The 24027-nt window shown below is 42.1% G+C and overlaps 13 protein-coding genes across 13 annotated transcripts; 7 read left to right on the top strand and 6 right to left on the bottom strand.

Annotated features, from left to right (window-relative positions):
- The first annotated feature begins 119 nt into the window (after positions 1 to 119).
- BBOV_IV008215 (DNA repair/transcription protein MET18/MMS19 domain protein) lies at positions 120 to 3762 on the top strand. The gene is made up of 2 exons (XM_001610693.2): positions 120 to 3600; positions 3637 to 3762. The coding sequence occupies exons 1-2, from the start codon at positions 199 to 201 to the stop codon at positions 3727 to 3729; spliced, it is 3495 nt and encodes a 1164-aa protein (XP_001610743.2). The 5' UTR covers positions 120 to 198; the 3' UTR covers positions 3730 to 3762.
- On the top strand, positions 3705 to 5402 carry BBOV_IV008210 (Phytanoyl-CoA dioxygenase (PhyH) family protein). The gene is made up of 8 exons (XM_051767800.1): positions 3705 to 3806; positions 3841 to 4488; positions 4523 to 4669; positions 4704 to 4838; positions 4873 to 5028; positions 5065 to 5136; positions 5174 to 5248; positions 5290 to 5402. Exons 1-8 carry the CDS (start codon positions 3743 to 3745, stop codon positions 5376 to 5378), a joined length of 1386 nt encoding a protein of 461 aa, XP_051623303.1. The 5' UTR covers positions 3705 to 3742; the 3' UTR covers positions 5379 to 5402.
- BBOV_IV008200 (putative integral membrane protein) lies at positions 5398 to 6522 on the top strand. The gene is made up of 8 exons (XM_051767932.1): positions 5398 to 5542; positions 5580 to 5819; positions 5858 to 5954; positions 5991 to 6073; positions 6110 to 6158; positions 6196 to 6249; positions 6286 to 6397; positions 6436 to 6522. The coding sequence occupies exons 1-8, from the start codon at positions 5406 to 5408 to the stop codon at positions 6510 to 6512; spliced, it is 849 nt and encodes a 282-aa protein (XP_051623302.1). The 5' UTR covers positions 5398 to 5405; the 3' UTR covers positions 6513 to 6522.
- Positions 6523 to 6549: 27 nt separating this feature from the next.
- Positions 6550 to 8035, top strand: BBOV_IV008190 (branched-chain alpha-keto acid dehydrogenase family protein). The gene is made up of 3 exons (XM_001610691.2): positions 6550 to 6713; positions 7045 to 7156; positions 7193 to 8035. Exons 1-3 carry the CDS (start codon positions 6577 to 6579, stop codon positions 7988 to 7990), a joined length of 1047 nt encoding a protein of 348 aa, XP_001610741.1. The 5' UTR covers positions 6550 to 6576; the 3' UTR covers positions 7991 to 8035.
- Positions 8036 to 8047: 12 nt separating this feature from the next.
- On the bottom strand, positions 8048 to 10685 carry BBOV_IV008180 (putative threonyl-tRNA synthetase). The gene is made up of 6 exons (XM_001610690.2): positions 10507 to 10685; positions 10249 to 10470; positions 10069 to 10214; positions 9851 to 10034; positions 9725 to 9816; positions 8048 to 9688 (listed from the first exon to the last, which is right to left on the bottom strand). Exons 1-6 carry the CDS (start codon positions 10586 to 10588, stop codon positions 8054 to 8056), a joined length of 2361 nt encoding a protein of 786 aa, XP_001610740.2. The 5' UTR covers positions 10589 to 10685; the 3' UTR covers positions 8048 to 8053.
- Positions 10686 to 10726: 41 nt separating this feature from the next.
- On the bottom strand, positions 10727 to 13188 carry BBOV_IV008170 (ThiF family protein). The gene is made up of 5 exons (XM_051767704.1): positions 11730 to 13188; positions 11376 to 11694; positions 11037 to 11209; positions 10892 to 10998; positions 10727 to 10855 (listed from the first exon to the last, which is right to left on the bottom strand). The coding sequence occupies exons 1-5, from the start codon at positions 12952 to 12954 to the stop codon at positions 10739 to 10741; spliced, it is 1941 nt and encodes a 646-aa protein (XP_051623301.1). The 5' UTR covers positions 12955 to 13188; the 3' UTR covers positions 10727 to 10738.
- A 10-nt stretch (positions 13189 to 13198) lies between these two features.
- On the bottom strand, positions 13199 to 15644 carry BBOV_IV008160 (PLU-1-like family protein). The gene is made up of 2 exons (XM_001610688.2): positions 15269 to 15644; positions 13199 to 15232 (listed from the first exon to the last, which is right to left on the bottom strand). Exons 1-2 carry the CDS (start codon positions 15557 to 15559, stop codon positions 13214 to 13216), a joined length of 2310 nt encoding a protein of 769 aa, XP_001610738.1. The 5' UTR covers positions 15560 to 15644; the 3' UTR covers positions 13199 to 13213.
- A 583-nt stretch (positions 15645 to 16227) lies between these two features.
- On the bottom strand, positions 16228 to 17566 carry BBOV_IV008150 (12D3 antigen). The gene has a single exon (XM_001610687.1). The coding sequence runs from the start codon at positions 17316 to 17318 to the stop codon at positions 16278 to 16280; it is 1041 nt and encodes a 346-aa protein (XP_001610737.1). The 5' UTR covers positions 17319 to 17566; the 3' UTR covers positions 16228 to 16277.
- A 141-nt stretch (positions 17567 to 17707) lies between these two features.
- BBOV_IV008140 (ABC transporter ATP-binding protein family protein) lies at positions 17708 to 20498 on the bottom strand. The gene has a single exon (XM_001610686.1). It carries the CDS (start codon positions 20462 to 20464, stop codon positions 17822 to 17824), a length of 2643 nt encoding a protein of 880 aa, XP_001610736.1. The 5' UTR covers positions 20465 to 20498; the 3' UTR covers positions 17708 to 17821.
- Positions 20499 to 20648: 150 nt separating this feature from the next.
- BBOV_IV008130 (putative integral membrane protein) lies at positions 20649 to 21379 on the top strand (the record flags this gene model as incomplete). Its single annotated transcript, XM_001610685.2, has 2 exons — positions 20649 to 20765; positions 20848 to 21379. The coding sequence occupies 2 exons, from the start codon at positions 20649 to 20651 to the stop codon at positions 21352 to 21354; spliced, it is 624 nt and encodes a 207-aa protein (XP_001610735.2). The 3' UTR covers positions 21355 to 21379.
- On the top strand, positions 21346 to 22353 carry BBOV_IV008120 (EAP30/Vps36 family protein). Its single transcript, XM_001610684.2, has one exon. It carries the CDS (start codon positions 21363 to 21365, stop codon positions 22311 to 22313), a length of 951 nt encoding a protein of 316 aa, XP_001610734.2. The 5' UTR covers positions 21346 to 21362; the 3' UTR covers positions 22314 to 22353.
- Positions 22354 to 22485: 132 nt separating this feature from the next.
- Positions 22486 to 22988, bottom strand: BBOV_IV008115 (uncharacterized protein). The gene is made up of 3 exons (XM_051767806.1): positions 22782 to 22988; positions 22711 to 22745; positions 22486 to 22672 (listed from the first exon to the last, which is right to left on the bottom strand). Exons 1-3 carry the CDS (start codon positions 22921 to 22923, stop codon positions 22511 to 22513), a joined length of 339 nt encoding a protein of 112 aa, XP_051623662.1. The 5' UTR covers positions 22924 to 22988; the 3' UTR covers positions 22486 to 22510.
- Positions 22989 to 22994: 6 nt separating this feature from the next.
- Positions 22995 to 23893, top strand: BBOV_IV008110 (RNA recognition motif domain containing protein). Its single transcript, XM_001610683.2, has 2 exons — positions 22995 to 23277; positions 23340 to 23893. Exons 1-2 carry the CDS (start codon positions 23122 to 23124, stop codon positions 23700 to 23702), a joined length of 519 nt encoding a protein of 172 aa, XP_001610733.1. The 5' UTR covers positions 22995 to 23121; the 3' UTR covers positions 23703 to 23893.
- The last annotated feature ends 134 nt before the right edge of the window (positions 23894 to 24027 follow it).

Below are 24027 nucleotides of genomic sequence, written 5' to 3'. Positions count from 1 at the left end.
TGTATATAAATATACTATAAGTTCGCCCAACGGAAAGTTGGATGTTGAGGTACTTAAATCAAGGGTGGGTTCATGTAGCGCCATGAGCGGCCATATGCCGTGGGCACGTAAATACTACCGTTATCCCCCTATACCAATTTAGGTACTTATAAATGTATTAATACAAACATACAAGATGGTTTGAACAACGTGGATCCAATGTGTGACGGAATAGAGGTAGAATCCTACCGGGATACAGGTCACGTCCTAATCGATTGGATTCAGGAGTACTGTGATACGGAATCTGATACCGGAAGATGTAATGCACGTAATAGGATACTGATATCAGTTGTTGACGGGAATGCGGCGAAGTTTGTTCAACTGCTGCTAACTGCCTTCCAAGATGTCGCTTCAATTAGACAACCTAAAGATGACGATGTGGCACGTAAGAAGAATTTTGTGAAACTATTTTATGAAATCGCATCTCGGAGTGAACATCTAGATTACGGTGATGCGGTAATGCCGTTTTTAGCAGAATGCTTAGATCACAAAGTATGTATTCACTACGCCATAGTATCGATGCGTGCCCTGCTGCAACGTCATGTCACTTTATCTAAGGTAGACCATGAGTTGCTAGTGCGTTTGCAAAGTTTCTATGATACCGCATTGTCGTATAACATAGCATCCTTGGCGCAGCAACCACGTATAGACTTTTTGTGGATTACTCAGTTCTTACTGGACTCTTACAAGAGGGTTGGCCAAGTTTGTCCGAAGCATGTAATAAAGCAATTTTGTCGTGTCGTTGTTGGTGAGAAGGATCCACGTAACCTGTTGTTGTTGTTTGACATACTGGTGACGTTCGCAGGCTTCGATTCAGATGATGAGGATATTGACATATTATCGCAAGTGTACACCGCATATTATCCTATACAGTTCATTCCGCCTAAAAACGATGTTATTGGTATTACTCCTATGGAATTGAAAGCAGCTCTTCTGCGTGTTTTCAAGGCTAGTCACAAATTTGGCAAGCATTCTCTGGAGGTGATTATCGATTGCCTTTATTCAGGTTACGCCAGCAAAGAGGAGCATGCTACTGTCATAGCAGACGCCCTAAGATACTTTAATGAATGTTTGCCTGTATATGGGCAGAAATGCTACACGGCGCATTTAGATTCCCTTTTGGATGTATTCACATCCGAGTTCCTCCAGGTCTCAAGGGAGGAATCAACTGACCATATACCAATTCCATTGGACTTGGTCACTACTACAGACCAGGATACCCCTACAATAAGCGAGTGTATAAACGTATCCTGCGCGAATAGAATAGCAAAGGCCTATTACAACGGTTGGGCATCAGTCTCAAAGCAGCTTAAACTGTTTGGTGAGGTATTGAAATTCTATTTGCAGTCCGTTGATATACATTCTTGTAAAGATCGCATTGTGAGGTTTTTAGTGGAACTCCGCGATCAGCTTGTCGCAGAAGCCTCCAAGTATCCCGATGCCAATGTACACGCAGCATACTTTTTGGATATCTTATCGGGTATAGAACCACTCCACAGACTGTTACTAGATCATGTCGCTCTACCTCTGTGTAGCGCTGTGATCGTAAGCTATGCGGACTACGACAAAGGCCAAATGTCGGAATCTGACCTTCATGCTGAGCTAAGTAGAATCGTTCCCATCCTGGGGAATACACTGTTTCCAAAAATAGTGGGTTTAATAAAGCACCCATTGAAGCATGAACATGCAAATGGAATCACATTAGCAGGTCTATGCTGTATACGTCTTAACGACATGGAGCTATTTAGCGCCGGGTTGCGATTGGTCACTCTGGCAGTAACTGCATCAAAAACTGCCATGGTGGAGCAAGTACTCACTCATTGTTTAAAGGAATCGGGGGTTATATCAGGTACTACACCGGTTTGTGGTAACCAGCGCATAAAACTATATGCTGAAGCCTTTATAGCCATGTTCAAGGCGCACTTCTATGACTCAGGGTTTGTGTTAAATGCAGTGCAAAGAGTGTCGGATAGCATCCTATCTACTCTAGATATAGAAGACACTGTAAAGGCTTATGTAATGACAGACGTCGATATATCGCGCGAACTGGCTGAAATCATGGCCATAACTATTGACAAATGTGAGGATGTATCGGTGGTTAACGGGATAGTGGACGCTTTGACTAAATGCTTCGTTTATGTTTGTGAAAACCCTGGATCTACAATCACCACTTTTGTTGCTATCCTATCACTGGCTCTAACGGCTAACCCCAATAAGGTAGCACCTAGACTCGGGGAACTATTATCGTACGACACGTTACTGCGTTACTATAAAACCTTGATTGTACAGGGAAATCCAACAGCCGGTCTATTGAAGTTCGGTACTACAATAATACCGCAATATATGTCAATAGTCCTGATAAGCCAACCAAGTATTTCGGTGGAACGACTCTTAGCAGATGGACTCGGTATGCTAATTCCAGTGTTGATAGTGAATCCAAATGACGATATGGTGGATGTTCTGGTTGGATACTCTAGAACCAAAGGGGTTAGTACCGCAGAAATGGAAATGATCGGCCTTGTACTACATCGCTGGATAACTGGGCATTTGGAAATAACAAATAGTGCCATGTATAACGATGGTTTGGCCGTCGATCTGGAGGAAGACAACGCACAATTAATGGAAGAAGACAAACGAAGACACAATCGTTTGGAACGAGTAGTTACATCTGGGCTCCATCCTTGTGCCATGGTTTATATCCTAGAAGCAATGAATTACAACACAGCTGTGGGTTTGGGATTAGGCAGTTATATAAAGTCACTACCCCTAACCTGCCTAATGGCGTTCGTATCACGGATGTGCCCCTTCGTACCAGATAAACTCGCGGCCAATATGGAGTTATGCGGATTTAACTTGAAGAGTACAGGAACCGGGATGCTGTCGTATAACGACCTATTCCTAACGGATGGTACACAAATCGAACAGTTACCCTATGTCGAAAAGATGCAATACAAATTTGTCAAGGCCCATTGTAACGTAGGTACCACGAGTGACATGCGTTTGGTTAAATGGCTAATTGAAATTTTGGCACCAATAAACCGGGATTTAAACTCATTGGTGGCTATAGCAACTATTTTGCTTCACATGGATGATGGGCTACTGACCAGTGAGTATGCAAACATTGTAAATGTTATACTGCAACAATATGTAGAACTAGGCAATAACCTGGATCATATAAAAATAACTGCGCTACAAACACCTGAATTGGGCCTTCAAAAAACTTCCAAAGATGATACAAATGCATATGAAACGTGGCTGCAACATGAATTCTTTTTCTTGAGCCAGATAATTTTGCTGAGGATTCTATGCCAACATGAAGATGACGACGCTAACAAGCGCACATTTGTATATTATCCGGTACAAAGCCAAGATAATGTTATGAAAAAGGATCGAAATCCAGCTTTGTGCCTAGAAGTTGACCAGTGGGAACGTTTTGTCGATGGCGCTGTAAACGTCGCTATTAAGACAGCCGTACCCATATGCCGCATACTGGCTATACTTATCGTACACTGTGTTGTTACACAGTCGCCTAAAACTATACCGGGCACATACTGCAAAGCTGTAAGTCCTATATGTTGTTATTACCAAAATGTGTAGGTTATGAAGCGTATGAGCCAGTGTCTGGGAGATAGATGCCAACAGGCTCGCATGGTAGCATTAACTTGTAGACATAAGTGGCTTCAAAAATAATATTAGCATTAAAATGTATAGACATCCCTATGCTACCAGTTCGCTGTTACGTTGCAATACGCTTTTCGGTAACAAAGGTATCAATCAACTGTACTGTTACATACAACTCAGATGACAATGGCGCTATTGATATGCGCAACGAAAGAACTGTAGATAAGCAGCCATACATGACCTATTTGAAGCGATGGGACGAATGTTTGGGCATATCGCGCAGCATAGTCTCACGTTCAGCACGGAGACTTGAACCTGTTGAAATACAATTCCAAGCTATATCCGAACTTGTACATTATCACGCATTGAAACATCGCAGTAACCATCGAATATCACCCCTAGATCCACCTTTTCTTAGGACGCTAGGTACAGAGCTTGCTAATGCAGTGCAGTCGCAAATAGATAACTATGAAAGTTACCAAACCAAACCCAAATCATGGATGGATAGCATAGTGCAAATGTTGGATACAAGTAGTACGTACAGCACAGCTAAATTTGAGCGTGAGGTGTTCCAATTGCTACTGGAGCATTGGAAAAAGCAAGGTTACGTTAGAGACCATGATGCCGATGCTATAGAAGAGGATATAGCAAATATGGACGATACCGATATTTCGTATATTATGGCCCAAGAAGTAGAACGGCCCAAGTCATTGTGGGATGCGTTGCTCACCAACACGGATAAGGGACATACACAACCTGGTATACATCCACAACGGACGTTGGGTATCGCAAGTCTCGATGTGATCAATCGCAACCTCGATAAATACGGTTTGTAGTAAACAGTTAAATCTACATTGAGTAGGCGTAGCCGTAGTACGTAACGTCGTGGACGGCGAAAATATAGACGTTATACGAAAAATACTACATCTCAACAGCTCCATGGCCCGTGACGGCGCGTTTAAGATAATGAATGATGATGCCAACGTACCGATAGTAAAAGCCACTAGAGGTATGTTCCGTAAGCTTTTGTGCATTACGCTAAGGTCGGATACACTGTCTGCTGAAGGGGACCTCGTTCGACAAACAAATCAACCCGTTGCAAAACTTTTGGATGCCATTGATATACTATATATTCGGCAGCCAGTTCTACACGTCCAGCGTGAACTTAGTCTCTACAGGTAACTGTTATTGCCCACGATATACACTACCCAGATGCAATGAGCTTTGTGGAACCCTGGCATCGCAACAACCGGCATTTTGGAGTTACTGTGGTACTCGCACTCGATTGTGTAGAGGAGAATAACGGCCGGATCCAATTCCTACCCGGCACTCATAAAACACAACCTGAAATCAACCCATATAAATTCGGTTTGTTGAGACAATTGTCTACTGAGCTAGTGACAGGCAAAGTTGGTGTTGATTTGAATAAGGGTGACGTACTTATTTTCGACTCAAGAGTCCTACATCGCAATACTAGTGAGTTTCCATTCAATGTAAGGTATATCGATGCCAGTAAACGAGAGTAACAAGTGCTGCTCATGCCTAGTGTTCTCCTATGATTACACATCAACTCCGCCACCAGGTCAAGGTAAGATTACGTTGTTACAATGGTTTATGACAACTTTGCAGGTGCTATACAGTTCATGCTAGACAAGTGGCGCGGGGTATTCATTGACCTCGTGTCAAAGCCTCCTAGGCACACTGCAGCACACGGATAGCACACACTTTAATATGAACGTTTTAGAATGTTACATCAATACCTAGTGGTGACGGCAACAGCCGTCTGGTACCTCTCAGAGGGAGTACATGCTTCCGATAGAATCGCACCCGGGAAGTTCAGATTCTCCGATGAAATACTATATTTGAAAGACGAAGATGAGCAGTAAGTCTTCTGTCTGTCTACTGTGTAACACATGTAGTGTCCTGGATCTCAAACCAGAAGTAAACGTGAAGCCAGCAGCTCCCGCTGTAACAGAAACCAAAAAAACAGAAGAAAAAACACCTGCAAAAGAGCAGAAGACCACTTCTGCAGCAGCAACTACACAGAAGACACAACCACAGGAGCAGCCAGTGGAAATAAGAACACAGTCTGTTGGTTATACAGTGGATTCTTATCCCAACCCGGCTACCAACCCAGGGCTATGCATCCAATCACCATCGTAAGTTAAAACGCAGTTATATAGAAATGTTGCTCTAGACTGTCACACAACTTCGTGTGCGATCCGGACGGAATATTAATCGCAGAACAGCAGACGGAATTAAACGACCTGCTACGCCAGGCCAAAGGATACAGGGTAAACCAAACATATATCAAATATCATTGCATACAGATTTTCGCGGTACTAGCACGTAGTATACTATTGCAGCCGAATCAAAATGATGTACAAACCACCTTCGCTAAACAACTTCTAAAGTGAGAGTGTAACTGGAAACCATAACGTATTAACAGGGCATGGGACACCGCAGAGGTTGGAACCATAATTCTCGTGTATGTAGAGGTAAGCGCAGCCCATTTGTGCGTGTAATGTGCTCCAGAATATGGAACAACTCAAGATAGTGACCAATGTGGCTCAAAGTGTACTCCCACAGGTTAGGACACCACTGTCAAAAACAACGGTAAATCAGGAGGATCTGTCCAAGATAGAAAAGGACTTTTACAAGGATCATTCCGAAGTTTTCAACGCCATAAAGAAGGCTGTTGAAGCCATAGAGGCTAGATTATTACACACTTCAAAGGGTACGTTGATAACACGCAGCAGTGACAAATATGCATAGGGTACATTTACCTGGCATTGTTTTTAGCCGTAGGTGTTGGAGCTTACCTCTCGCACGGCAAACTTAAAAAGTGCTAGAGTGCTCCCGTCACAATTGCACTATGTCACCGGTACCCACATCCAGTCACATTAAATTGGCAAAATGATGCGACGTTTTTTGAGAAGGGTTCCCCAAATTGGGAGGTCATTTTCTACGGCGTCTTCCGGTGCCACCAAGCAGATGAACATGTGCACAGCGATCAATGATGCCCTCCACATTGCTATGGCAGAAGATCCCACGTAAGTCCTTCATTCTAGTGTGTGCTGTGTATCATAGCCTAATGCATGACATGTGAAGTCACAATGTCTTTTATACGGTGGATACGTTAGTTTCAAGACACCCTGTCTAAGGTGTGGGTTCGGTGCAACATTCGCATTGTTAGAAGGGTTCCATGCTAGCTATTCCTGGAATTATTCTATTGCCAATAAGAATGTTCAACGACGTGTTTTATATGGCACAAATGACTCCCATTGTGTATAGGGGCATTGCTGGTCATTTTTTCCATGTTTGTCGTTTTCACTGGTGTACCATATGATTTATGTTATACATGACGCCTAAAAATACGTTCAGAACCACCATTTTCGGAGAAGATGTAGCCTTCGGAGGCGTCTTTAGGTGCTCTGTAGGGCTTTTGGAACGCTTTGGTGAAGATCGTGTGTTTAACGCGCCTATCTGTGAGCAGGTTAGTTCATGGTAAACTTGTTGTATATGATTCTAGGGAATCGTCGGATTCGGTATTGGTATGGCAGCATTGGGAGCTAATGCTATAGCTGAGATACAATTCGCCGATTACATATTCCCTGCGTTCGACCAAATTGTTAATGAAGCTGCCAAGTTCAGGTACCGATCTGGCGGTAGCTGGGATGTAGGAAAACTCACTATCCGATCAACCTGGGGAGCTGTTGGACATGGTGGGCTGTACCACTCACAGTCCCCGGAATCACAATTCGCACATGCCGCAGGACTCAAAATAGTTGTGCCAAGAAGCGCTTACCAGGCAAAAGGTCTGCTGTTGAAATCTATCAGGGACCCTAACCCGGTAATCTTTTTCGAGCCCAAGGCACTGTACAGGGCTGCCGTAGGCGATGTACCAGAAGGCGACTACGAACTGGAACTATCTAAGGCCGATGTAGTGAAGGAGGGTAAAGATGTAACCATGGTTGGATATGGTAGTTCAGTAAATTTGATGCTAAAGGCAGCTGAACTTGCGAAAGAGCAACTTGATGTTGATGTGGAGGTCATCGACCTGCAGACTATCCTGCCATGGGATGTTGAAACCCTGGACAAGTCAGTATCCAAAACGGGAAGGCTGATAATCACTCATGAGGCGCCTAAAACACTTGGAATGGGCTCGGAAATTGCAGCTACCATGGCTGAAAGGCACTTCTTCAAATTAGAAGCACCCATTGAGCGCGTCTGTGGATACGATACGCCGTTCCCATTGGCCTTTGAAAAATTCTACCTACCCGATCAATTCAAATTGCTGGAAGCCATCAGGCGAGTATGCCAAGTATAACATATCCAACATAAAACATTGTACTGTGTAAATATAATTAGTATTACGTTCGCACAAGTGAACTCACTCCTCCAGGTGGAAGCAACTGATGTTGCGCTTGTAAGACTCCGCTTCATCGGCCAGCTTGGCATACAACTGCTCTAAAGTCAGCACCTCGTTGTCCTGGGAGTCCATGGCCCTGACAGATACCGTCTCAGTCTCAACCTCACGGTCACCAAGAATCAACATGTAGTTATAACGCTGAGCCTGGTTCAGCTTAATCTTCTTGTTCATCGTGTTGGCACTGGAATCAACATAACAATTGTAACCGAGGTGAAGCAGCTTGCGGTAAATCTTGTTGGCATAATCAAGGTGCTTGTCTGATATGGGAAGCACGGCAACCTGAGTTGGAGATAGCCAAAATGGCAACTTGCCCTTCATATGCTCGATGACAATGGCGATAAAGCGCTCTAAAGAACCAAAGATTGCCCTGTGGACTATCACAGGACGAGAGTAACCGCGCTTGCAGTCAGTATTGTCCTCAGAGTCCTTGTCACGGTAACCCAAGTTAAATCGAATGGGTAAATTAAAGTCCAACTGAACAGTGCCACACTGGTGTTCACGCTCTAAGCTGTCCAGCAGAATTACGTCAATCTTGGGTCCATAAAAGGCACCGTCACCAGGGTTCAGAGTCCAAGGACGACCACATTTCTCCAAAGCATCTTGTAAACCAGCTTCAGCCTTGTTCCAAAGTTCATCATCCCCAAGGGCCTTAGCAGGCTTGGTGGAAAGCTTAAAGTTGTACTCGAAATTGAATAAGGAATAAACATCGTCAATAAATTTAAGCATAGACAGGACCTCTGCACTAATCTGTTCAGGAGTACAGAAAATATGGGCATCATCCTGCTGAAACCGGCGAACCCTAGTGAGGCCACTAAGACTGCCAGTAAGCTCGTTACGATGTAAAACGCCAAAATCGGCAAAACGTAAAGGCAACTGCCTATAAGAAGGGTTCATGTGCTTGAACATCAAGCAGTGACCAGGACAATTCATGCCCTTCATTCCCCATTCAGCCTCGTCAACAGTAAACATATACATGTTCTCCTTGTAGTTATCGTAGTGGCCAGATGTCTTCCAAAGCTCACAAGAGTATATATTGGGAGTAATCACCTCCTGGTATCCACGCAAACGATAGTTCTCACGCATAAAATCAACCAAGCGGTTGTAAATCTTGGCGCCATTTGGCAACCAGAAACAAGAACCGGGAGAATGAATATTGTCAAAGTGGAACAGGTTCAAAGTAGTACCAAGCAAACGATGATCATTGGCCTTGGCATCCTCTATACGACGCTCGTAAGCCTTCAATTGTGCCTCTTTGGGAAACGATATCCCATAAACACGCTGCAGGGAGTCAGCAGTGTTCTTAGATAACCAGTAACACGATGAAAACTTGGTCACCGTCATCGCTTTGTGATGAACCGATGTAGTAAAAGGTAGATGTGGGCCACGACAAAGGTCAACAAAATCACCACAACGGTAACAAACAGTGCTGCTGCCATCAGGCACCTTCTTGCGAATGAGCTCCACTTTAAAAGGATTGTGCTTCATCAACTCTAAAGCCTCCTCCTTACTGCAAACCAAGCGTTGAAATGGTGACTTGGTCTTGGTTACAGTAGACACTTGCTCAGTTATCAAAGCCATGTCATCAGGCTTGAAGGTCTAATACATTTTTAATAATAAACCCCAAAAACCTACGTTGTTGCCCAAGTAACAGTCATAGTAAAATCCCTGGCTTAGAGCAGGACCTATAGTTATATACGCTCCATATAGAGTCTCAAGAGCAGAACCTGAGAAGTGTAAACATACAAAGTAAAAACGTACCAAGCAAGTGGGCAGAGGAATGCCAAAATACGTGCTGGCCTTTGGGAGATTCAAAGGTATGGAATCTAACTGTACAGTCGCATTCTAATGGCCTGTAAAGATCCCACATCAACCACTCGTCAGTATATTCACCGTCACCCTCAATGTCAGCTACATGCTCTACAAGCTTAGTAGATGGACGTATCTGCAAAGGGTATATTATACTTATTTAAAATTACCTCAGCTACAATAATGCCCTGAGATTCTGATTTACTCAAATGCTTCAACAAATCAGCGGGGCATGTCAACCATGATTTCCCAGTTATTGGCTCTACATGCTTGTCTGGAATTTCCAAATTTATAATAATGTCCACCTTTTCACATTCTGGATAATATATGGACGCATTAACTTAACAAACCATCAATGCGCTTCTGCTGACGGTTGTACAGCTCCTCAAAAATGGCAAGACGAGATTTGATGAATTCAGGATTCTTTTGTAGCTGAAATGAAGCCGGATCCTTGACAACACGGTCATCAGCCGATGCTACTGATTTGTCCACCATGGTACCCATGCGATGAAATAATCGTGCGAATGATGACTCGGGGCAATGGGATTGAAATCCAACAGCGAACCTGTTAACTGTAGGCTATATCACAAAATAATTACTATACTAACCTATCGAAGTACGTGGGCGTACATGTACGGCCGGAACCCTCAGAAATAAAGCTGAAGTGAATACGGGCAGCAACGGGAACATCAAAGAGGGACACAGATGAACCCTTCCCTGGTAACAACACACACAAATTTTAATAACAATGGAAAGAATTGTTAAAAATATGTGACGAGGAATTTGCATATATGTGCTTTATTGTAACATGAGAACTAGACACCATAATGTGTACTGCTACTAAAGCACAATGTAATCGGATTCCACCGTAGTAACACCAGCTTCGTAGGAAGATACCATTTTTAGGGTACTTCCAAGTCCTGATATGTCACTTAAAACACTAGGATTTCGTATCACCTGTGCAGAATAATTTCAACCGCTATGTACACGTACATGGCACAAAAAAGCAACGGGGTCTTCTCTGACCTTCTGTATAACGTTAGGCGAACAACATATACACTGATCAGATCTCTCAACGTAAAATTGCTTTACTGACATATCTGAAGCAATACGTTATAAGCCGCTGCAAAATAACTACCTGACAATGTCATATGTATGCCATGTGGAAGGCCTCCCAAACAACTTTGGGCATCATGCTGTGCCTGGAAACCATCTCTATGTTGAAGTAATGACACAAGCAACTCGGTAGAAGCTGATGCGCACATTGACACCGCCCCCGGCTTCACCAATGTACAGGTTTCGTCCATTGGCCTGGAATACCATTTAAATTGGTTTATAATGTCCACGTAGTTATATAGAATGTTTGAACAGTAGCATTGAAATCAATGAAAGTCATGCATTGCAATACATGGGACATTGTTGATCCACAAACGGAATAAGGTTGTACAAATTCTCATCGTAGTCATATAAAACCCACCTTCCTGAGATCGTGTCGTTGGGTGGTTGTACGTCACTGCAAAAGTAACAGCCACCATTGAAACTCCCATAGCCATGTCTAACAACCATGTAGCTGTCAAAAGACACCCCAGCCGATATGATAAGTGGGCGTCTTGATGCAGGGTCTGTATTGACATTTTTAACATCGCTTGAAGAGTCCCAACAAGCAGCACCAATCAGAGATGGTAGCCATCGGGATTCTCTTGAATCCGTGGCGAGGAAAACCACATCAGACGATAACATCCGTGTACGAAGTTCACAATAATTACGTTCTACATCAGCTTCACTGTCAGAGTGGCCTTGTGGAAGTTGAAGTTACGACAATAAAACATACCTGGCATAGGTACCTTAAGGTTCACAGGAATTACTGTGGCATCGGGACGTATACGAATAATCTCAGATGCTGCCGCATCAGTCTTCCATAACTTCTGGGTAGCACACGCACTGGAGTATAAGCACTGCCTGGTTGAATTGGAAACACGACCATGGTCAATCAAAATAAACTTTGCAACACCCCAAGCAAGAAGCTGACGAACCAAATGGCAACCTAAAGAACCTACGCCTATGATACAGACACATAAATCCAAAATTGCACGTGGGCGTAATTCTGGGACCACGCGCCATGTCATCATCTGTAATCGAAGCATAGCGTCAACCCTCTCAGCACTGTTGTCATCTATCGCACCACTAAAGTCATATATGTGCTCGTGATCTTTTGATGGATTTATTGACATCTCGGGATTCACATGGTAGCCGTAATTCATAACAATATCACCTGCGATAGTGGGAGCATCTCCAAACAGTACCTCATAAATTAATGCAGATGGAAAGCACTCTTTAGTGGTCCCATTTGACATAGAATCAAGATCCAATAACATGAACCGTATCGACTTGCGGTACAAAGACAAAGTGTGGCACAAAGCCAACATAGCCGTACTCCAGTGACGAGGCAATGCCCACGTGTCCAATATATTGCCGAACCCGCAAAATGTTACGTCACTAAGGCTACATTCTACACCATCGATGTATACATGATCACTTTCTGAAACTGAAATCAAACCAAGGTTAGTAGTCACAATGCCTGGGTCAGGACGCCAAAATGCAAAGAACAAATAAGGTGCAGGAGATGGACATACGCTTTTAAGTAGTTCAATGTCGTCAGGGGTTATGTTAAACTGTTTGTTAGAAGTGACAGAGGTTAAACCACCATTATGGCAGCCGTCAAAAACATAACGGTCAACAATAGAATCAGATAATTTAGGCTCCAAAGTAGGACAAGCAATAGAATAGTAACACAAGCACGCTTTACAATCTATATACAAGTAAATATAAAAGTGCCTCAGCGCCCCAAAGCGATTGAATCGGCCATCAGGAAGCCAAATGGAACTATCCACAACAGTGCCAAAAGCAGATAAAACATCACCGTCTAAAGAAACAGCACGAGAATTAAACTCAGTGTCGAAACTGCTACACCGAAAGGCATCTAAACTGGGGAAAACTACCACAGTACCATTAACGAAACTGCAGCGGCAAGTATCCAAACCGTAACTTGTTGGCATACAGCGTCGAAGTAAACGCGATCTCTCTGCCACATAACGACTAGATATGGATCTGGATGATTCTAAGCAATCTTTAAAACGGCAACATTCATTTTCAAATGATAAACCATCAAGAGTTAAGGAACCGTCGACGCCAGCAAGTGCGTGTACGCGGAACTCCGCGCGCACATTCCGGTATTCAGACACCAAACGATCCCGTAAAACAACAAAAAAGGATGTGTCTAAATTATACACCTGCGAAGAATACATTATCCTGCCGCTAGACGACATTTTGCGCCGCAGTTAGAGGCTTCGGGTCACCGTAGTCCCTTAAAAGCAGACATAGTAAGTCAAACTCCGTAGAAGGAACCACAGTGTTGCAATCAATATACCCAAGCTCTTGTAAACGAGCTACAACCTTCTCATGGACACTTACACATGTAGTTATCTCTTTGAATGTCTCATTAGCGCCAATTGATGCAAGTGTCCTAAGCTGTAAACCCCCATCGTACGGAATGCGCTGGTCTAATAAAGTTAAATAAAAGTCGCGAGACCATCGCAAATAGTCCAAACATTGTAGAAGCCTGTTCATGGAATCCAATTTAGCACCGAACTTCAAAACATCTATAATCACCAACACAAGATGGCTCAAAACCGAGGCGTTCTTACCAGAATCCTCTTTTACGCTGTCAATAGCACATTCAATCTTAGATATCATGCTCAGACCCCTATCATATATCTCATTCATCTCGCGCTGAAGAACCAAATTTTTAATGCGAAGGGAAGTAAACTCGGTATCCAGCTGACGCACCTCATCAAAAGATACACGGTCTTCATTATCGTAAGCCTTCATCAACTCTGTTAACGCTGAAAAATCATTTTCACTCAACTTAGTAGTTTTCCTGAAATTAATCAGAAAATCCCAATCAGTCTTCAGCCTATTATACTCCACAGTTAATGAAAATGACTTCACTGTGTCCAAAATCTTACGGCAGCGCTTTTCGTAACTTAGCCATTGCTCAACATCCGTACGCAAGGGTTGCAACTGCTCGCTAATGTCAATATAGGCAGCTAGAGGCTCAGAATGCTGTAAGAGGAATATGCAGTCGTTAGCAACATTTGGGTTGCGACTGTTGGCCTTTAGTAAAGATTCGATCTTAGCTAGCCTCCGCTGTAAACGACGCAGAGATTGATATATAGGCTCAATGTTCCTGAACAGGGGTAGTGTAACACCCAACTTGTGATACGATGTACACAACTCCTCAAATGTGCTGGCGTCACAACGAATGCCAGTGTCCACATCCATATCAGAATCTTGAGCAGTTGAGGAATCCTTTTTTGCACCGTTACCAGAGGGGTTATCGTTCATTACCATCCTGTAAAATGAATAGCGAGATACGCGCTGGATCCACTTCTCTGCGTTCGCGCATTTCTTCTGCACAAATGCATACAAAGGGTGGTTACGCAGCACATCTGGGACAGTAGCCAATAAGCTTTTTGCAAAGGAAAACCTAACCGGGCGCTGAGATAACCTATTAGCACCATTCAGCCAGACAGACTCACGCAACCGATTACGTAGATCATCCAAACGTGGAAGACGTATAATACCCTTCTCAGTCATGGACACCAATGACTCGCATTCAGAAACGTCAAGCTCAAGCACAGAAGTCTCCATAAGGTTACGCAGAGATAACAAATTGCGGAAAATGGCCTCAAGACCCACTACCTCAGGAACCAAAAACTTACATGACCGAGATTCTTGCAGCATGCTGTGTACATCTTCAAGGCTAACAGTACGTACAGAACCAGTGGATGGTGTCGTTATCAGATTAAGCACCTTGGCACCAAAGGCTTCACAACTCTTGATCTCATCTTCAATTTCCGTCACCAAGTCCACCTTAATGAGTCCGCCAGTTATCTCTTTAAAATCCTCTAATATTGTACGAGCTTCCTCTATAGGTATCTGCTCAGAAATTAACCGACGCGAGGTATCGTGCCACTCGTCGATATACGATACTAACTTAGATAACACACAAGACATCTCACGTAAAGAACGTTCATCTAACTTTGAACCACTAGCGGACACCTCTGATAGCTTATCTTGAAACTGAGGCGTGGATGGATCGCCCAATGAGTCATCATGCATGGATATCAACTTGACAATTACTGGAGCAACGCGATTCAGCCATGGTGAATTTGGTAGAGACTCGCAGCCTTCATGTGCCATTGATTTCTCCCTTCTGCGCTTTTTTGGTGACCTTTTGCCATCGTCAAGTACAACATCATCATTACCACAAACCTAAGATATCATTAAGGTTATATTTCAACAGCAAACCTGAGAACTCGCAAAGCGGTTGTTCAATGCCGATTCAGTGGATATATGATTGAAAGCTGTTTTGTACTTGTTAAAAAGTGAGTGGCGATAAACATCCGCAGCAGATGGATGAGAGTCACTGGCAGAATTGCTGGTCCCATGGACCCTAAGATATTTGCCCTCACGCTTAATTACCTCACGACGTCTAAAAATTGGAGGTACTAAAGCCTGACGTGTCAACAAATCAGTACGCTGCTTTTTTGTTTTGTCAATATAGATTGGTGGTAATTTAGAAGATGGTTCAGACTCCATCTCTGATGCTCCAGGCCTAAAGAGACCTTACTCAATCAAACAATTTGATAATTATCCGATCTACTAAACTTCGAGACTGTAGTGTATCTCTAACAACATAGTTTTGTGGGTTAGGTAGGTAACGAAAAATAAGAATCCCGTTGCATTAAGATATGGCAACAAAAAGGTGAAATAACGGCATTATAATGTCCCCTAATTGAACTTGTAATATAATATATCCCGTAGTGATTTCGGAGAAATGCCTGCACTATTCTAATATACTATAGTGTGCGATATGAGGAAGGTTAAACCCGAGGATAAATGCAAAAACATAAAATAGATAAACGATATATTACATAACTGAATATTTAGGGTTATACAATGTTTGTAACCATATTTAAATGGGCCGAAAATTGTGTTACAATGCTCAATTTTTATCGCTTTACAAAAAAGATTCACTGCAACATGTAAACAGAGATATCTTACGGGGAAAGGTAACCAAAGTATAAACATATGAAAATTAACATGGTTTTGTATAACTAAGTTAGTATTTTACTCAATGTGTTGGAGAGATAATATATTTTCATAGTTAAGGAGATGTGTGTTACCAAATATAGCTCTGGCCATATAAATCAACAAACGCCTCTGTTATCGCACACACAAAAACAAACATAGTCACAAGCACATTTGAATTTTCTACAAAAAATTAAACTCTATTTGAGTCGGTTCGTCATTTTGACTAAAGCTCCTGCCTTTCGCTCGAAGTTTCAAGCTCTTTAACCTCAACCCTGACACCTGAGGGGTGCTCCTTAGCTCCGGTTGGGGAGTACTTCATAACACTGTCGATTTTGCAGCCTTTAAGACCATTTGAGATAGTGAAGATTTTAGTGAGACCAGAAGGGTTGGCCTCAGTAGTGGTAAAGGCAATAATGTCATTAGCCTTAACCTCGAACAACAACATCAACTGGTCGTCGGTCTTAATTTTTTGGTCAATCACAACGGGGTCACCACTGTTAAGTTGGTAGAAGTAAGACATACCGTTGTCTTTGTTAATTTCAATTGAAAAGCAGTTACCAATATCAATACGGCTGCCGTTTACGTAGCCACTGGCAATTACGCTCACAACCCTATCATCTTCAAGCTCAACAATCGGCTGGCACTTGTTATCAGTGTCCAAGTAATAACCGTCATCACAAACGTATGTCTTGTCGGTGATACCGGTCTGAAGGCACCTACGGTGAGCCTCAGAGTCTTCAGCCAAGTCAGTACAGATCTTATCGGGCTTGCAAATGACACCATCACCTGGGCAACCTGCTCTGCACTTGCAGCGCTTGATCGTCTCGCCTGCGTCCATCCTGCACTCAGCATAAGGTGAAGGGCAGTCCAAATCCGTGTCACAGTGTCTGAAGCATTGCTTGTAAGGGTTGCCGAAGTAATCAGGCAAGCATGAGCAAGCACGGAAGTCGTTACTGATGGTGTAACAACCAGAGTACATGGCACACTTTCCTAGGGTGGAATCATGCTCAGGTCCACATTTGCTCTTCCCAATTGGGCAGCGCTGAGCGTAAGGATTGATGAGATAGATACCTGATTGCATAGTAGAACAAATCCTACCAACACCAGTAGCCTCGATTCGTAAGGATGAAGGACCTATATTAGAGGAATCCGGAACCAGCTTACCATTCTGATCGTACATAGGAACTGCACGATAGAAAAAGGCGTTGACGCCTTGATGAGCCACAAATAGGCAAAGACTAAAAATAAAACGTGTAGCCAACATCTTGTATGTCGAATAGTATTTTCCAGAGTAATGCCTGAAGGAAAAACCTACACACTCTCGCAGCAATAGTAGGCGTCACAAGAAGCCGACCAAGTGAATTTAATATAGTCGACGTTCTTGCTAAAATCAGAAGAAATGCGCCTTAACGTTGACGCGACAAAACGTTGTACCCTTACCCAGATGAAACACTCGAAAGCTATGCACGAGCTGCAACGCAGTGCATGTCAAAATGACGGTAGACGTCAGCCATATAAAGTCACTTCTGTGTGTCAATGTGTATAATGATATCAGCACTAGCACACATGAGCGTCATTGCCTGTCATTCCGCATAATGCAGCAGCTACCAAGGTAGCCAACTGTTATAACGCAATTTAGGCATTGTAAACCAATATCTATACGACATGATTGATTTGATTGTCTATCAATGACAACAGACGAACAACCTATGCTTCATGGTAAAGCGACTGTAAGGCGTAACTGCTGTCATAATCTATACAGTCATACTACGTAAAACGCTTTGCGTTTTTCATTTTAGCTCTTCCTGGTGTATTTTTAGGCTTGGACACGCTTTTACGACCCTTGGGTGCCTTATTCTTCACCACTGTTTCCACAGGATTCGTGTAAGCGTTTGAGGGAATGAGTTGTATGTCACGTTTGTAGGAATGTTGGCAACTATCCAAAAAGTCACCCAACTCTTTGTGAGATGTATGCGGATTTTCCGATCGTAACTTCATATAGGCTTCCTTAAAGTCACCATTAAATGTGTACATCCTATCACGTTCATGAATATATACAACACCAGTGACACGTTCGAGGTTTTTTATCAATTCCATATCATGTGTCGCTACTATTATACCGCCTTTAGTGTAGACATTATTGAGCAGAGTAGATAGAGTGGCCTGCATATAAACATCTAGATGATTGGTAGGCTCGTCCAGAAATAGAAACGTGGAATTCCGCAAAAATTGCAGTGCCAAAAGTAATCTAGACCTTTCACCAAATGATAAGTCAGATACTTTGACGTCCATAAAATCAATTAGATGGAACGAAGCCAAATACTTGCTCAGCTGCTCCAGATCTGACATATCTAAATCACCGAATTTCATAGCCAAGGCGCCAACTGTCAACTTCGAGTTTAATAGATCACTGCAATTCTGAGAAAAGGTGTTAACAATGCCATTTCCCCTCCCTCTCCAATGACCACCCTCTACCTGAAAATGAGAGTTATCTTCGACAACCGAGTTGATGTCATCCACACCCATATTAGATGCACGACTTATTGCATTCAAAAGTGATATCAATGTGGATTTACCAGCGCCATTGTTACCCAATAACAATATACGGTCACCATTTTGAATAGTAAGGGATACGTTCGACAACAGAACCTCACCCTCTTTATTAAGAACAGTAACGTTATCCAGATCAAATGCTGGTTTGTCAGGAAAGACATACATACCGCGTTTCACCAATTTCAAGTGAGATAAATTACCGGGATTTACTTGAGCGTCAGACAATAACAACTTTTCGTAAGCATCACTGTAGCTACTCTTCTTTGCGCCCCGAATACGTTCTACCAGATTCTCAGTTTCCGTTATTAATCGTCGCTTTTGAGATAACAACACACGCTTCTGTTTCTGGCTGCCTTTGGTAGATTCCAATTGTGCATTGTATTGTTGCTGTAACTTTTTCAAAGTTAACTCAAGGTTTTGTAAACGTGAAGTCTTTATACCCATAACATTCGAACCCTTGTGGACAAAATCATCGAATCCGCCACTATATACGGACAACGTACCGTCACCAGGAGCCTGAAATATAGAACTGCAGAGCTCATTGAGGAATTGTGGGTTGTGGCTGATAAGAATAACTGAAAGTCCGATGGTTTCAATCAAACGCTTCAAGGTTGAGGACAAAAAAAGCACGGACGGCATATCGAGGTTGTTGGTTGGTTCATCTAATAAAAGCAACTTAGGCTTGCTAATTAATTGTGTCAATAAGTGCAGGCGCATCTTAAAGCCGCCACTTAGCTCACCCACCCTTAAAGGTAAAGCAGCTCTCAAACCAAACATATCCACTAAATTAGATATCATGATGTCCACATTTTTGCATGTTTCCTGTACAAAGGAATGCTGGCTGTTGTAAAGAAACAATAGTTCCTTAACCCACTCAAACTTAGAGCGATTGGAATCACTATCAGACGATACCTGAGGAGAATCGATATATCCACCGTCAATGTAGTTATTAAGATAATCCAGGTTGTTTTCAATGTCCTGGATTATCATCCGGCGAGTGTGATTTATCCTATTGGGGGCATTAATAGCCTCTTCAACAACCTTCGAGTTATCAAGTTGAGAAACAGAGTTTTGTCGCATGTATGCAACATCATCGTTTAGTCCTACGCCACCTGTAAATACACTGGTATACGTAACAAATGTAGAATAATCATCGGATGTCCAAATCCTATCCAAAGGCATACCAATGCTATCTTTCAGACTGTGTCCACGAACCGCCAAATAATGTAACCTCTGGTACGTATTTAACAAACGGGAATCTACATTATCCGGGCGTAAAAAATGTTTTATATCCATCGATGCATATAACGTGGTTATCGGGGGTTCAATCCCACTGAGACGATAATACAGAGTGTCCAACAAACTGGTTTTACCTGTGCCATTGTTACCTACTATACCGATGCAGTCCCCTCGATTTATACGAAAAGCAATATTATCAAATAGTACTCGGTCACCAATCCAGATAGTTAAGTCTTTAACGTCCAAAATCGTACCGGATTCTTTCACGGTATCAAAATGTTTTACTATGTTTTTCTCGATACTAGGAAGAGACAGAGCTAAATTACGCTCACCCCCCGAAATCTGCGATTCAAGTTTAGATGCTTCATTAACATAATTGTTTCCATCATTCCAATGGTTATTATATAATGGCGTCAGTCTGGTGGTTAAGGGTGGTACACAGGTATTTGATATATACCCCTGTTGTATTGTGGAGTATCTAGCGAGCGAGAAACACCCTTGTGCACCTTTATGGGCTCCATTTATAGCTATTACTGTAGAAGTAAATAGGAAAAAACAAACATGTATCCTAAAGACAAATTCATAGGCGAAGTAGCTGGACTGGCAATGAAATAACATGTGACCACTCTGCACAAAATATGTGCAAACAAATATATTATGAGTTTACATGTTTCAAAATGGCTTACAATGCTTTCTAACGGCATAAGCTTGGACACATCAGGCAATACAACCACGGAAGTGGTGGCACATGTCTAGAATATTATATCACTTTACTATTATGGATTTATAGTAGAAATTCAATATGTTGTTGAATAATATTTTCAATGTGAAAACGGCACGAATATGGAATTCGTTGTCCCGCCAATATCATCCATTTCAGACCAGCAAGGCCGTCGCGTCGGTGTTTAATGTCAACGATGTATGTTTTATTAATTCCATCGAATGGTGTGCACATATTTACAAATACACCTTTGTAGTGTTGTGATATGACATTGTTACAGGCCATTGCACGTGGAAGAAGAGGATTTTGCAACTCTAAGAAACTCCAGGGGCCATTAGAATGGTCAAACTACCGTGAAGTAGGACGTACCTTAGTGGATAAACAATTGGTCGACAATAGTTATAAGTATGATGTTAATGCTATAACACAGCTACCGAAACCATATGAACAACACATAGATAAGGTGGTAGTCTCCAAGGCCTTGGGCTTCTCACCACTCTTCAAGTACTATGTCGACCCACTTTCGATGGTTAAGTTCGCAAGTAAGTACGTGCTGAGTTTGCGTTTCTTCTTTATCTATATGGCCCGTACTACGTTCCAAGCCGTACGTCCACTACTTGCCTTCTGTGTATTCGGTGAGATTATGAAACTCATCTTAGCAAACATCAGCGGTGGCGTTCCGGCATTCCTCTTCTCATTTGTGTTAGCATTTGAAGTACTATACTTTTTCCTGCAGTGCTACATCTCCTATACCTTCCTTACAATGTTCTTTACTGTGATGTTCTGAGGATAAATATGGAGTGTGAACTAGAAAGGAATGTAACTTTATTGCGAGGCTTTTGCATACGCAAAGGCCTAATGGGTAAGGTGAAAAACTGTGGTGATGCAACTTTAACTTCAAATCGATTGTGTTATGATGATGGTGATTCAGAACAAATTATACCGGTATCCCGGATCCAGGACTGTCAACTAAAGAAACTGGGAACACAAACTTATATTAAAATTAAATCTGTGGATGCTATTTATTATATAACCTACGATGGTGATATTGCAGACCTACATCAAGAACTAACTAATCTCCTAAAGATTCATGAAACAAGAAATGTGATTGGGCGGTCGGCATCTGTTGGCGGAGTGTCTAGAGTTGTTCAAATGAAATATGAAAGGGTGGCGGATGCAAATGAATTGCGTATGAATGTTATGGCAGACCTGAATGGACTTAAAAAAAAGTCAAAGAAGGTGCTTAATATGGCACGCCATATATTCGCAGAGAAGCAGACATTGTCCAAAACATTCGGTGCACTAAATCTAAATATTTTCGAAACTGAAGGTCAAACAGTAAAATCAATGGAAACTACCGAAATCTTGGTACGCCTCTTGAAGGAACATAAGTTTATTCTGCTACAAGACCTTTTTTGCATGGTCAACCGAATGCGTCTGTGTGATCTGTTGACCGCAAAAGAACTAAGAGCAAACGTAGAACTGTTACAGGAAGAGAAGATATGTAAACTTGTTGATATTCAAGGGGTTTGTACCATCGTAGCTAACGATGTTATGGACCTTTTGGAAGATATAGCAAAAATAGTTGAGGTAGATCCTATAACACCACTGCAGCTAGCAGAGATCCAATCCATCTCTATATCGTTGGCTGAATACAAGCTAAGGTATGCAGAATTGGAAGGGGTTGTAACACGTGACGATGCAACGTATTACACCCAATATTACCGAAACCCCTTTTTGAAATGAACCAAACTAATCGTAAACATTTTTCTCTTTATATTAATAGTACTAGAAATGGCACGTATGCTGTGAATCGTGTTGTATTTACCCAAGCTTACACAACTTGAACTGTATACTAGGAAAAATCAAATCATTTGAAGCACTAGATTAAGCCCAGACTGTCTCAGGTACTTAAATGATGATACATTGAAGACACGTATTAACTATAATTTTAAATCGCCTCCCCCTTGATCTGCGTTTGGTGGTTGGATAATACCCGTGAGACTAGCAATGTGTGACTTTATTTGCTCAACCTGGTACCGTTTACGACGTAAAACAAGCTCATTTTCCTCTATATATTCAATTAGAACATGGTCATTTTGACTCTGAATTGGTATGGAATCATATGTTAAAGCAAAGGTACCTCATGTTCTGCTCGAAGATAGGAATTGGATTCCTCTGATAAACATTACGTGTAGCATTACACGTGCTTACCTAATTTACTTATAGCTAATTCAAGACCCTTCAAAATATCTTCGCATAGCGAAACATCATGAGGGAGTCGTAGATTCCAATCTAAGTTAAATTGCGATTCGATTTCAGCGCGACGCTGACCATGTATATATACCTCTACCATTTTTAGTTTCACATACACACTTATACAGATGTGCAATGTATCCACTTCCCATGTTTTTATTAATAAACCCCAACTGTACAGCCATAAAATATTATCTAACACGGGTTGCCATTTAAATTTGAAAATTGGCAATGACGATTAATACGCAGATATTATGTGTTCATTATCAAGCATAATCGCTGTGTTTAATTTTATAATATGGCGAAACTCTATCATTCAATCTCCAAGGAACGCAAGTATTGGGACAAAAAGCTTTGTTCGTCACCCGAAGAATGGAACTATCGTATACAGCGATCATCTACTGTATATGTTGGTAATTTATCATTTGCAACCCCTGAAGAGAGGATCCATGAGGTATGTGAGCTGTGTTCTAAATCTAGCGTCCATTGTCTATGCTTTAACTCATCGTCTCGTAGATATTCTCACAAGCTGGACGCATACATCGCATTGTTTTGGGTCTTAATAGTATCGAAAAAAAACCCTGCGGCTTCGCATTTGTAATTTATGATACCATACCAGCTGCTAGACGCTCGATAGGTATGTTCAATGGATGTGTAATCGACGGAAGGATAATAAGAGTGGATGCCGACACAGGAGATAACATAGATACGGATCGGAAATTAGCTCGTGGTATTAATGGCTACCAATGGCGTGATGTGTTTCGTAAGGAGTTCGACACCAGCCGTGGAGGTCAGGGGCTTGGCGTCGAATCAACATCTTTTGGATATCAAGATTTTAGAATACACGCACCTCCAACAAGCGCCCTCGGTACTGATTAGCTTGATTGGCGAATAGAATAAATATCCAGAAATGAATCTAACTCGCTACCATCCTATCTTATATGCAATGTACACTTGTTCAATAAACTAGATAGACTGTTAAGCTGTAGTTATTGTTATGCGGGATTGATTCTCATACAACAAGTAAACTGGGGAAAACCTATTACAGCATAATGTTATCTTTATGGCAACCGATTACAGTACCATCATAATACGATTTCTGGTCTATCCAGTGTATTAAATCAGGGCATGACTTCGTATGCATAGCTTATAGTTTTTATTTCGTGGAATAATTCTTTGTAACTATAACATATTAACTTGTGGG

The sequence above is a fragment of the Babesia bovis genome (genome assembly GCF_000165395.2).
Source record: "Babesia bovis T2Bo chromosome 4 map unlocalized Chr4_1, whole genome shotgun sequence".
Lineage (NCBI taxonomy): Eukaryota > Apicomplexa > Aconoidasida > Piroplasmida > Babesiidae > Babesia > Babesia bovis.
The sequence above is the reverse complement of the archived record's forward strand: the minus strand, read 5'-3'. Positions and strand labels throughout refer to the sequence as shown.